The sequence below is a fragment of the Sebastes fasciatus genome, chromosome 20, assembly GCF_043250625.1.
Source record: "Sebastes fasciatus isolate fSebFas1 chromosome 20, fSebFas1.pri, whole genome shotgun sequence".
Classification (NCBI taxonomy): domain Eukaryota; kingdom Metazoa; phylum Chordata; class Actinopteri; order Perciformes; family Sebastidae; genus Sebastes; species Sebastes fasciatus.
Genome location: NC_133814.1, coordinates 2,733,141 through 2,747,100, shown reverse-complemented (window position 1 = coordinate 2,747,100; position 13,960 = coordinate 2,733,141). Strand labels below are relative to the sequence as shown.

At 41.4% G+C, this 13,960-nt stretch overlaps 1 protein-coding gene across 4 annotated transcripts in view; it reads left to right on the top strand.

The window, feature by feature from the left end:
* The window catches only part of spag9b (sperm associated antigen 9b), a 66,380-nt gene that overhangs the window by 8,673 nt on the left and 43,747 nt on the right, over window positions 1-13,960 (top strand). For all 4 annotated transcript variants that reach the window (XM_074619835.1, XM_074619833.1, XM_074619834.1 and 1 more), the window contains exon 2: window positions 10,978-11,098. In XM_074619835.1, the coding sequence (XP_074475936.1) occupies window positions 10,978-11,098 (121 nt within the window). The remainder of the gene's footprint in view (window positions 1-10,977; window positions 11,099-13,960) is intronic.

The window sequence follows — 13,960 nt, the reverse complement described above, 5'->3', positions numbered from 1 at the left end:
CTTTATTTGTAATACAAGTTTTCCAAAAGTTTATGTTTAAATATGCAAATGAGGCATTACCTTATGCTAACTTTTGGTGAATTTAGGAGAAATCTACAGACGCAAATAGACAAAGTAGTAAAATAAACACCTAAATGTGTATTTTTGATTGTTTTCTTCCCACTAGTGTGAAAGAAAACACGTTATGGAAGCAAAATAGCCCAAAATCTCAAAATTGATCAATGCATGAAAAAAAGAGGTTTTTTTCTGGGGTGTCTCACACTATATTGAAGCAACAAGTAGACAGCAAGTAACAAACAATTGCATATGTTGTGTATGCAGGATGATTTAAAAAAAAGAATTAATTGAAAACATTGTAAATTTTAATTTTAAACAGCTTAAATTAATTAAATTCAGTGGTATATGTACATTTTGATTTATGATGGAAGTTGGTGAAAATAACAATTGAATTGATCAAGTCAAATTGAGACCAAGAGTTGTTGTCACGTTCAGTGAATCCACACAGTACATCTTTCCAAAGTAATGTCAATTGAGCGTCGGTATGATCAACACCTAATCACAACAGTTTCCACAGTTACATATTTGGGAAAAGCTTTGGTGCTTGCTGTGGTGTTGTTGAACCCCTGAGAGATCGTGATCATCGACCAAACCAGTGTACAGCTGTATCAACAGCAGTATCTTTTTACTTGCATGTGCTGTTGAAGTTTGACTTCCTGTATGAATCAAACTTATGAATGAAGAGACAATGAGTGAGCGGTACCTCATTGTCTCAGTTCATTCATCCACGGTGGCTACTGTTGCTTGTGCATACTGTCTGGTACTTTTGTTTATCTGCAAGAAGTCAATTTAGCACCAACCTGAAACTTGACATTGTGCACTATATGGCTACTATGGGGACTAACATCATCACACATGAATACAGTTGGGCTCATTGGATCCACAAGAGTCTCAGCTTTACAGTGATACCCAATTTATGGAATTCAAGACTGTCTAGGGATCCCTGTATGCAGAAATATTCAAATGCATCATTTTTAGAATAGGTGAAAATAACACATTTATACTGCATGCAAAAAACTGAATGGTTTTAGCCCTAAACTGCATGTGATTATCATAAAGTGGGCATGTCTGTAAAGGGGAGACTCGTGGGTACCATTTTCATTCACATATCTGGAGGTCAGAGGTCAAGAGACCCCTTTGAAATTGAAGAATGCCATGGTTGGTATCAATGGATACCTTAGGTTTTAGTTACATATGATGCCAGTATCTTCATGCTTTAAAAGTGAAAAGACAGAATTGCATCTGTTTTTTAAGAGGTTAATTAGAAATATTTGTCGGGAAAGAACTACCAGACATTGTTTACAAAAAATAACTTCTAAAAGATCATTAGGCATTAGTTAGTTGCATTCCACATGGTTAAACTGTCACACAATGGAAGAAATTCATAACACTCAGACCGTTTAAATGCAAAGTGTCCCCCTGCACCAAAGCAACTACCCACTCAATGGAGGCAAATGATTAGCATGGCACAGACTGAGCTACTAAGCCAAACTCATTTGGATGGCAAGTCACTCTTGAAGCAAAGGAGCACATTAATCTTACCAAACAAACACATTGCAGGAGCCAAGTCGTGCCTCTCCCTGCTCCGAGCCCAGAAGAGTACCTCCTCTTAGCAGTTAGTCTCAGCAGAGGAGAGGAAAAGGCAAGGCAGGAAATTCACTTCCCTCAGTTCCCTTTTGTCCACTCAGGGTTGTCTGCTGACCTGCAAAAGACCACAGCCTATGAGCATATAATGCCAGCTGATTGATCATCATGGATTATTAACATGACATCTATTAATACGCAGAGTGAGAGTACATACTGTAGCATAGCCTCATATACAATTCTTATTTAACAGCTGTTTACTACTGACCATGTATGGATGTGATATGATTACTCTCTTTGTTGTAATGCCTGGCTCAGGTTAAACCCTTTGTAAAACATACATATACTGTACATACAGAGAATGTTCATTTCCACAGAGCATGGGAAATGTATTCCTGTAAGATAATATTCTTTTATGTGTAAGGCAACATCAGACTTGACTTAAATATTGCTTTCCTAACAAATAAATACATAGATATACATTTGCTGAATTGTTATATTATTATTAAAATAATAAATCGTACACCAGCAACCTGGTAAAAAATCTTCAAAATGATCAGGAATTACAATTCACGAGTAAATCTTATTAATGCAGCAACAAATTGGTCAAAACTTAAAACGGGGAATTTAAATTCCAGTATAAAATGTATATAGTATATAAACAGAATTGAATTGAATAGGTTGGCCCCATTGTCACCGATACCTGATCCAGCTATTTGAGTCAGTATCGGCCCGATATCCGATCTGGTATCGGTGCCGCTGCATCCCTAGTATTTTGCATTTTCGTGTTGTTTATTCGTCACACCCCCGTGTGTAACGGCCTTTAGTCTTGTCTTCTATCTAACCACTGCAACAGCCAGTATGTCTATCAGCAGCTGTGTGAGAGAGTGTCGTGGTAATAAGCACAGCCTCTGGCTAGTCACTGATTGTAAGTCACTTGATTGCGGTAGGTTTGATTTGCAGGTTTGTAACATCTATATTATTAACTGTGTCATTATAATGTTGTGATCCTACTAGAATCACTGCAGTAATTCTTACACACCTCTGTTTCCCCAGATGTCCCAGTAGCAACCCACAGCCAAAAACACCAAAAGGAGTTGATTTCACTCTCTTGTCAATTGAGTGCCAATACAGTGGAGCCCTGTGTGTGTGCGTGTGTGTCTATGTGTGTGTCTGTGTGTCTGTGTCTCTGTGTCTGTGTGTGTGTGTGTGTGTTGGCACTCAGGGACAAAGGGAGCATTATCCATGCAGCGTAGGGGGAAGAGTGCACGTTAAAACACTGGAACACTCATTCTCTGGAGCGCTGTCATATGCACATTAAGCCTCCCTCCTGGGTCATATGATGAGCAGCAGCGTGAGAGGAAGATGTCGGGAGTTGTTCTAGAGAGTGTGTTGATACAATAGAAGGGTATCGTTGTCGGCATGCTCGTCTTTAACGATGTTAATTGGTGTAGATCTGAGGAGAATCCTTTTCCTGTCAGCAGTTTAAAATGATCAGAAACTGGAACTGTTCAGCTTGTCTTCGTGTTGTAGTTATGTGCAGTTGCAGATTAAGGGGCACCCCCCCACTATGAACCCTCCTGTCTGTAGTGTAGCCCAGTGCTATGTTAATGCTCTTAGTAGATTTACATGGCAAATGCTGCGTAGCTACCAAAACCTCAGTCCTTCAGATGCTCCCTGGGCTTTCCAGACTGTAATTCTTTCACCTGCGAGCCCCCAATAACCTCCTCACCCCCCTGTGGGTGAGGAAAAAACTTCACAATAAAGACAAATCTATTCACTTCTTTTTATTTGTTAGCTTTATTTGTGAGCCTTGAGAGCTCAAAGGCAGAGTAAAACATCTCAGTCCATCAATAACCGACTAGGTGTTACTGCCCCGACACACCAAGCCGACGGTCGGCCGTCGGACAGTTTGGGGCCGTCGGACAGTTTGGGGCCGTCGGTGAGCGTCCGTCGGCCTAGTTTTCTCATTGTGTCGGCTCTAGGCTGTCTGTGTCAGGGTTTTTTCGGCCGATTCAACGAGTTGAATTGGCGGCGGAGCCTGTCAGTGAGAGAAATCACTCTGATTGTCTTTTCAGCTTAAACGAATCAGAGCACGAGAAGAGAAACGGACGTGAGGAAAGCAAGCAAATGCCGATCATTCCAATATGCAGATATTTTCACGACATGGCCGTCTGGAATGAAGCTGAGTGAGAGTGGTGTGTAAATGGTCGGCAGACGACACTTTATTTCATGTGCGTATCGTAACCTTGGCTTATATATCCACCGTCCTCCGTCTTCCGGTTTATTTCATCTCACTCAGGCGCAGAACGTACGTGGTAGTTGGCCCTCGGCTGTAGTCTTTGCGGTGCAAAAACGACGTGAGGCGACTTAATGGGCAGCCTTTTTCGCCGCTACTTCTTTGATGTTGGGTTGGTGTGTCTGGGCCTTTAGAGAGAGTTCACAAAAGCATCCTGAAGAAACACCTTTGTTATATCTAGTTCACACTACACAACAATAGCCCTGATTTTCCGCTCCCGGACAGTTTTTGGAGATCCCCGACAAAAGCCCCAGATCAGAGGCAGATCAACGTTGGTTATGTGTAACGCAAACTGAGCGGCTCGCCGATGCCTCGCAGACACATTCCAGATACATTCCATTTTTTATTTGTGGGCGCCTTACAAGGCAGAGTGAAAAATGGATAACAATGTAACAATAAATAATGAAATTAACAAAACAAATTTACAGTGTATAAAATCATTATGTACAGAAGATTCGTGGGACCAGATGGATAATGATCAGAGTGAATATAATAGTTTAAAGAGATGTGTTTTGAGACGAGATTTGAGAGTGTCAATGTTACGTATATCTAGAATGCTGAATATCTGGACCTGTCAGAGACTCCGACCACGAGGTACAGCCAATGAGAGCGCGAGACTTGGGTTGAGGGGAAACCTTGGGGAGGCGGGGTCGCCTGTAACAAGTCTTATACACATACAGACATTTGGGGTCTTTTCCATTGTTGTTGGAGGTCATCACAGTGTAAAAGAATAGGGACTTACTGTATGTGTTACATTTGCAACACGGAGCAAAGTTGTCGTTGCACCTAGAGGAAAAAATAGTAAACACATCTGCCGACAACATCAGCAATGTGTCTCGCGTATGGTATCGCGTCATTTACCGTGGATTTCGCCTGTGTTTTTGTGACAAAACATATTTTGGAGACCTCATGGGGGATTCCTCCCGGTGAAAGATCGTGTAGTGTGTGACCCCTTCTGTCGCCGGTCAGTCATGTAGTGTGAACCCCCCCCCCGATTAGAAAACAGCAAGCTGTGTAGTGTGAACAGTACATCGATCCGACCACTTTGAAAGTCTTGTAGTGTGAACTCGGCATTAGACACCTCCAGTCTCAATGTGATGTGCATATAAAGAAGAGGCTGTTTGTAACTGGGAGCTCAGGTGATCCTCATCTCCTTGCAGATGACCTCCATCCCGCAGCCCAGGGCCTGACTACAGGGCCTCTCATCCACAGCACCCACATCACAAGACTTCATGTTTACAGGCCTGTCTTCAGACACCTGACTCCACAATCAGCTGAGGTATCAATAGATGGTAGGGATGTGCATTCCAAGCAAAACAAAAAAATACTCTTTGAAAATCACTGGGAATTTGTTGATTATTCGAAAATCATCGCTAATGAATGTCAAACTTCCGCTGTTCAAAAAGCCAGCTGATAGATATGTCAGTGCGTTGTCATATCTGGGAAATGGGGCATATATCTTAATGTTTGTTTTAATCTTACATTGGGTCTATAGTTGTGACATTTTCCATTATTTTTTGTCTCAGTAAGTTCTTCTGCAAATTCAGTCTTATTTTCTCATATTTTGAGTGTGCTTCGCCAGTGTTTTCAGGTCATGTTAAAAGGATAATTTGGGTGTTTTGAAGTGGGGTTGTATGAGGTACTTAGCCATAGTCGGTGTATTACCTACAGTAGCTGATGGTCGGCATGCTGTCGGTTTGGAGAAACATACAGGAGTTACCGCACGGGAGCAAAGCAATGTACTGCTGTAGACGGGGACAGCAGCAAAACAGATTTTAACCACCTTAAAAAAAGCGATATCACTTTAAGTACACTCTATATTTAGAATATTTTCACCGCTTTACCTTGCCGTCAGACAGCCCTTTCCTACGTGCAACTGAAACCGTTGTTTCCATCTATGCTCTCTTCAAAGCCGCCAGACTCCCGCCAGTATCGGGAATGCATCTGTCACTGCCCAAAATTCGGGATTGGGCATTGGCGAGTACGCCAGTCTATGCACCAATCCGATTCCATAATTTATTAACCTAGAATTTTTTTTTGTTTAACCGGAAATCAATTCTTCTTCACCGCTCCAAAACAGTAGCCTTTACTGTGCTGTCCCCCTGAATGTATCATGGCTGCCACTGGCAACTACTATCCATTAGCTATACATGGTCAGTAGCAAACATTCATTCATCCATTATCTGTAACCGCTTATCCCATGGGAAACATAGACTGTATAGCTGTCTCACGGCAAAGTAAAGCAGCAAAAAGAATCTAAATATAGCATACACTTACACTGCTATTGTTTTTTTTAGGTGTCTAAAATAGGTTTTGCTTCCGTACAGTAACTCCTGTCTGTTTCTCCAAACTGCCGACAGTCATCTACTGTAGGTAATACACTGACTATTGATAAGTACCTCATACAACCCCACTTCAAAACACCCAAACTATCCCTTTAACATCCACATTTACCATGTTCTAGTTTTTCTTCACTCTATCTTGATATTTGTCCCTTCAGGGACCCACTTTCCGTCAGACCTCATTAAAGTTTCATCTCAACTATTCACAAACAAATTGTAAACTGCCACCAGGGAGTATTAAATGGATTAGATTTGGGCTGAACGGTGGCTTTGTGGCTGGAGACAGTTTGGGAAGCTGTGTCGAAGTCCCAAGCGTCCATTCTGTCTCAGACCCTGACCACTGATAACCCTTTTGTCTTTCCGGGATCGGTAAAGTAACAGATTATGAATATTCTTCTTCTCATCATAATTATTTATTGTTGCATGTTGGTCTTTACAGTGCACACAATGTGCTGTGTGGTAGTTTCTCTTGATATGCAAACAGTCATAGAGTTGTTAGTCCCAGATCCCCTGAGAGAAGGACTGAGGTTAGCGACAACGGCTGCTGTGAAGATTGAAAAAACAACCTTGATACTGATATGGACTGTTACTAACTTGCCCAGGAAACTGTGTCTGCACACATTACAAACACTCATACACACAAACACACACACAAAGGCTGTAGCTGTAGCCGCTGTTGTTTTGGTGAGAAGGCTGGCGCTGTGCACCTGTTGTGCAGAGAGGTTAGATGACTTTCACAATAGACACTCTATGCTCTATTTTCCACTGGTATCACATGAGCAGGTCTTTAACACACACACACACACACACCGTTGTGAAGTTTGGCAGCTATTTTAGATTTGGTCTTGAGATGAAAATGCTGATCAGTTTTAGTCGCATTTTTATCCGTCGTAGTTTTATAAAGACGTCTATGAAAACGTAGGGCAGTTTTTGTCGCTGAAAAGTCATTTTAATCAATTTTTAGTGAAAATGTTTTCTCTTAATTTTGTCAGCTGTTTTTTTATTTGGTCTTAAGTAGGGATGCACCGATACCACTTTTTTTCGGACCGAGTACAAGTACCTACATTTGGGTACTCGCTGATACCGAGTACCGATACGAGTACTTAATAACACCATGACAGTTCTAACAATGACTTTGAAAACATGTTTTATTTTCATCAGACGCTCCACACTTTCCGACTGTAACAAATTAAATATACAGGCCGATGCTGTTGCTGACATTTTAACATTCAACTTTGTGTTTTCCTGAACAAACATGGCACTGCCACACATTTCACTTAAATGTAACCCTAAACACATTCAGTGGATTTCAGTACCACACAACATACAACTATAGCAAAACAAGTGAAATGATATGTGATCATATGTTAGTGCCGTCTGTGAGGAGTTGGACTGGGTACTTTTTCGGAAAAAAGTGAGAGGCAGGTTCTTTTTGATAAAATGAAGCTTCTCTATATTATCAGCTGTGAGCCTGTTTCTGTTTTCATCTACAATATGTGACATTGGGCTCAACACAGTCTTTTACTGTCCACACTACTGCATGGTGCTGAGAGGTATCTGCGGGACATTTGGGCAAGAGTGGGATTGTGGGTATGTCTTCCCGAGAAGTTGTCTCTAACTGAATGGCCGATACTGGTATCGGTATCGGTGCATCCCTAGTCTTAAAGGTCACCTATTATGCAAAATGCACTTTTCCATGTCTTTTAAACATCAATATCTGTCCCCAGTGTGTCTACAGGCCACCATAGTATCATAAAAGACCATCCTCTCTCTTTTTCTCCTCCTCCGTTTGTCCGGAAATGGGTGCAGAAAAAAAAATCGCTTTTTTTCCTTCTCTTCTGACGTCATTAGAGAAATGCAAGCCATGTAAGGGTTTCCTGGTCGAACCAGAGAGAACCTTCAGTAGCTGACCCCGCCCCACAGCGCGTCACTGTCTCTCCTCCTCAACCTAACTTGAGCAAAGTCTGCAAGAACCAGCAGAACAGGCTTCATGTACTCCCATCATCTAAATATAACATGTTCTTTCACAAAGGCTTTATGTAATTACACTGTTTAAACAGATGATATTTATATATTATATATATTTGATGTCATGCATGTAGCAGAGTACAGGTAGTAAATAGTGACTTGTAAGCAACACAACACATTTCTGTTTCACAGTCAAACTTTATTTGAGTTGACAGATGACAATATTAATTATTCACAGCATTTGTAATCATCTCACCTGTTAGTTAGTTATGTGACATGGTACAGGAGAAAGTCTTCAGCTCTGGTAAACTATGGTAAGCTAAGCTCCGGTGGTCTGTAGTCATGGTAACACAGAGACAGCTACTACTGTAAATAATATACCATTACTCTGATCTTCCATACATTTATCTTTTAGCAGAAATAATGAACTGACTACTGTTTCACATCTTCTATTTTCCACCCTGATGGTCGCTGTGTTTACACACCGTCTCATAGCGGTAGCATGTAGCTAATGGGGTTAGCTCTGTATCTCCCATCTGCTTTCAGCTATCTGCTCTCCTCTGGGATGATTCTGTCGGTCATTTCTCACAGATGGATCTGTAAAGACAGACGTAAAACAGAGTGTATGTTTACGGTTTACAGAGTTGATGCATGAGGTAAACACTGAGTTAACTAACAGAGCTATAAATAGTATTATTTACCTGAGAGAAACCGTCAGGAAAACCTGGAATCTGGACCGCAGATGTTCATCATGTGTCGCCGATTTCTGATCAGATTCCTCCGGTAACGTGCGCTGGGTGAAGTTTCTGGTTTATAAACTTTAAAGTGGTTTATAAACTCTATTCTAGCTGCTATCTCTCCACTCCTCTCTCTCCACTCGTCTCTCTCTCCAGAGCTTCTCCGGGAGGGAGGGGGAGGGTGACGCTGTTGTTGTTGAGGAAGTTTGATTGACAGAAAACGCTGACCAATCAGAGCAGAGTGGGAGGAGACAGGCTGTGAATCAGTGGTTTTCAGACAGAGGCTGAATTAGGCTCTGAGGCAGGCAGACTCAGGCTGCAGTATGAGAAGAATAAAGGGTTTTTTGAACATTGCAGCATGTAAACATGTTCTAGTGCAACATTAAAATACATCTATGAACCTGGAAATGAGCATAATATGTGACCTTTAAGGCCCAGACTCACCAAATGGACATCAGAGAACTAGCGGTGACAAAGGCCGATTGTTGCGTCGTCTCAAGTCACCAGTGTCTTGGCCAAAAAGTTGCATTTGAATACACCGCAAAGACTACAGCAGACGGCCAGTTAGCACGTATGGTCTGCTCCTGCTTGAGATGAATGTGCTCTCCCTACCAGCAGGTGGCGGTAGTCTGTATTTGTCATTCAAAAAGGGAAACAGAAGGCAGACAATGGCGGATAATACAAGCCGTTGATATGATACTTACATGAAACAAAGTGGCGTCTGCCAACCATTTTCACACCGCTCACCACTTAGCTTCATTCCAGATGTTCATGTCGTTGTGAAAATATCCGTGTATTGGAATGATCAGATGAGATGAAGATGAGAAATGAGAAGAGCCTTCTGTGTTCTTCCTCTTGACTTTACTTGTTGGCTTGCTTCCCTCATTTGCGTTTCTCTTCCCCTGCACTTATTCGCTTGAGCTGAACAGCCAATCAGAGTGATTTCTCTCACCGATGGGTGAATCAGCCGAAAAGCCTCCGACATGGGCGGACTAGAGCCGACGGTCCAGGACACTTCGCAAAAACTAGGCCGACAGACGCTCACTGATGCCCCAAACTGGCCGACGGCCGACTGTCGGCTTGGTGTGTCGGGGCCTTTGGTCTTAGTCCTGTGTCAAAATGTCCTTTTTTATACATCATTTGAGTCAAACTTATTTCACATCAGATTTGATCTTATCATTATCTGATGAAAAACACCGGTTGAATGATTAAGAATACCGCTTTGCTACTCCGAGTCCTCCTGACTGTGCTCATTAGTGATGCACGATTCAGTTGCACCCACTGGTCTGCAAAAATATGCGTTAATCAACCACCCGACCAGCAAACCGCCAACTTTATGCATTATAGTAGCACGATTGTCAGGACTGAGGACTGAGAGAAGAAGGACAGAGATGGACTGAGGACTGCAGCGAGAGGGGAAGAGAAGGTTGGAAAGTGACGAAAACAACGAGAAATTTTGGGCTTTTAATTTTTAAAATACATTTTAGTCTTGTCTGTTTTCGTCAACGATATTGCCTGATTGATATCGTCACCATTACTGTTTGACGTCGGTGCCGTCTCGTCATCGTCTCATCTTGGTCAAGGAAAACAAATGTTGTTGACGAATATATTCTGTCATAGTTTTCGTTAACGAAATTAACACTGACACACACACACACACACACACACACACACACACACACACACACACACACACACACACACACACACACACAGATGCAGGATTAAGTCCATAACATCTCCATTTCAGCCCGAACTCTATTTCATGCCTGCTCAAAGGGTTGGATGTCATACATGGTGATGACTGAGGTCATTCACACTGGTTAAGAGGAACTGACTGCCGTATGCATGTGTGACATTTCTCTCTCCCGTTGGTGCCACAAACCAATCATCTCACCCATCCCTCACTGGGAGTCTCACAAGTTTACGGTTCTCATGATAACTCCTGTGCCTTGATAATAAACGCTCTATTTCCTGTCTCTATCTGCAGAGGTACATCGCCCTAGAAGACTCCCAGGACGGCGAGAAGAAGGATCTCCAGTGTCGACTGGTTACGTTGGAGTCACACACACGGCAGCTAGAGCTGAAAACTAAAAACTATGCAGATCAGGGTGAGTCCGCAGGCTGTACTGGCTCTATTATTGGAAAGTCTACCACACACACACACACACACACAGGCCAGATAGCCTGTGAGCAGCATTGATAGTTTGCAGGTCTTGTGACTGTTTGTTAGCCTGATGTGCCAGAGGGCAGATGGACTCCCATGTCCCTACTGAATAGAGGCCATTAGTAACATACTATGATTGTGTTTGTCTGCCAAGTCTGCTAAATGAGCTGTAATAGCATAGACCAAACCTATTCCAAGGTTCAGTGTGGAGTACAGGAAGATTTTAGGGAGCTAAGGCTTCGATCTCCTTATAATATTAATCTTTATTTAGTAGCAGTCTGTGCTTCTAGATAATAAGAAATTCTAAAGTGGCTAAAACATTCATGTAAAGAGTAACTGATCATTATGTTTTCCTGAGGTAGGAAAGACATTAAATTTTAAAGGACAGACTGTAGTCTTCAAAGCGTGGTAGTCTTTCCAGTTCATCAAGAGAAAACCCTCATGATGTGTGCATGACTGCACTGTTGACAGCGTGTGTGTGTGTGACTGCTTGTTTGTTCCACCACAGGACCGTAGCGTTCACGCTAAGGGAGGGCTCTCAGCAAATGGCTTTTTATTTTCTTTCATTGTGACACTTCCCTTTTTTTCTGTTTGTGAGTTTTATTAGTCTGTAATTATGTTTTTGGAACGAATTGGCAGCAGTGTGAGTTAGATCACTGATCTGGGTTTGATCATGTCAGTGGAATACACACAGTCTAACTCTATAAACCCAAGACAACTTTGATGAATGCAAACACACTGTCAACTTTGTTTTCCATTTATTAATGTTCTTATTTTATTACTTTTTAAATACATTTATTTTTAATAGGGCTGTCAATCGTTTAAAATATTCAATCACGATTAATCACATGATTGTCCATAGTTAAAAAATGAATTTGTGATAAATCACGATTAACTGTTCAAAATGTACATTAAAGGGAGATTTGTCAAGTATTTAATCCTCTTATCAACATGGGAGTGGACAAATATGCTGCTTTATGCAAATGTATGTATATATTTATTATTGGAAATCAATTAATAACACAAAACAATGACAGATATTGTCCAGAAACCCTCACAGGTACTGCATTTAGCATAAAAAAGTAACATGAGCCTGCTACAACCTTAAAAATCGCAAGTTCCAAGGTTAACGGATTTTTTAACGATTTGTTTTAACGCTTTATTATCGCGTTATCTTTGACAGCCCTAATTTAATGCCATTTTACCTTGATTGGATGGCTGACACAATAGTCTTCTATGCTAATTTCGCCTGACTCCATTATTTCCTAGTTGCAAATCAGCTGCAAATGCACTAACCACACCAGCACAAGGGATGTGACGGTGAGGACATTTTCCCACCGATTAATTAAACTTGTGACAACACCGGCGTTACCCAATACACCGGACATTTCACAGGAAAAGATGACAGTCAACATGCGTAGCTTTCTTACTTTGATCTTTAGCGTCGTGTGGCTGTGTGTCTGGCCTCTCAGGTCCAGCTTTTGCTGCAGGGCCGCAGGGGTCTACCTGGCGCCGCTCAGTCCTCCTCGCGGCGATTAACGCTACCTTGTTACCGTTGCGGTTCCCTTATAGCGTTGGGTTTAAATCTAAAATATTGCCAAATAGGCGCGTTTGCTTTTCGCTTCGACACCAAATCCTCTGCCATCTCTCGGTCTGTCAACTCTCTCTCGTCCTGTTTGTGTGAAATGTGACACCTGCTGCTCTGAGCTGACTCCTTAAGATGCAAACAAACTTGGATAAATATACATAAAAATGAGTTTGTTGAATCAGTGTGGCGACAATCACTTGTTTACCTTGAAATTATTATCACTTAAATTGAAATATTTGAGGTATTTTTTTTTTTCTTGGACATTTAAAGGAACGCCCCATAAATGAAAAGCATGATACCGTATGTGATCTCAGTTCTATCAATAGGACATATTCAGGCTTTTCATGTGGGGCTTTCCTTTAGGATCACTTCCTTTTATTCTACACACCTCCTGTATCTGACCTGGGTTATTTCTGGTCTTCTCTTTAACCACTAGTTCCTCTATCAGCCCTCTTATACGTAAGCACACTGAATCACAGTTTACATCATCCTATACAGCTGCTGTCTGAACTGTTGCACTTCATTGATCACATAGGTGTTTTTTGTCTACTTGAGCCTGAGAGAAAAAACTGTCTATTTCTGACTTAAAACCTGTGCGGCAAAGCATGAAGTATCACTTTTTACAGTCTCGCTTTTACGGATTTGGATCTGTCCACCTGTTTGTGAGAGGGCATTTTGCTTGGCCTGGCATCTGAAAACACACGGAGACTGTCGGGCTGTTTTGACTACAAACTTATGTCACCTTAGAGCTGCAAACAAGGGACTACGACTGATGTGGATGGGTGCTCTCTAGATAGGTCTGTGGATTGTTTATATCCAGTTTCTTATCCTTTTTTTTAGATGGTAAACATGAAATATGTAGTTTTTAACTGTCATTTCCATTCTTTACCTTGAGGTTACTTGGACTTGTATTATTACCAACCACATACATTAAAATGAAACTTTTTAGACCACCATAATCAGAAATCCAAGGAGCTGCAAGATTTCGATGTTTGTCATTATTTCTGTCAAAATCCCATCAGCTGTTGATGAAGTTTTAAAGGTCCCATATTATAAAAAAAGTGAGATTTCCATGTTTCTTTTATTATAAAGCAGGCTTACAGTGCATCCGGAAAGTATTCACAGCGCTTCACTTTTTCCACATTTTGTTATGTTACAGCCCTATTCCAAAATGGATTAAATTCATTTTTTTGATCAAAAAAAGTTTTTTTTAATTTT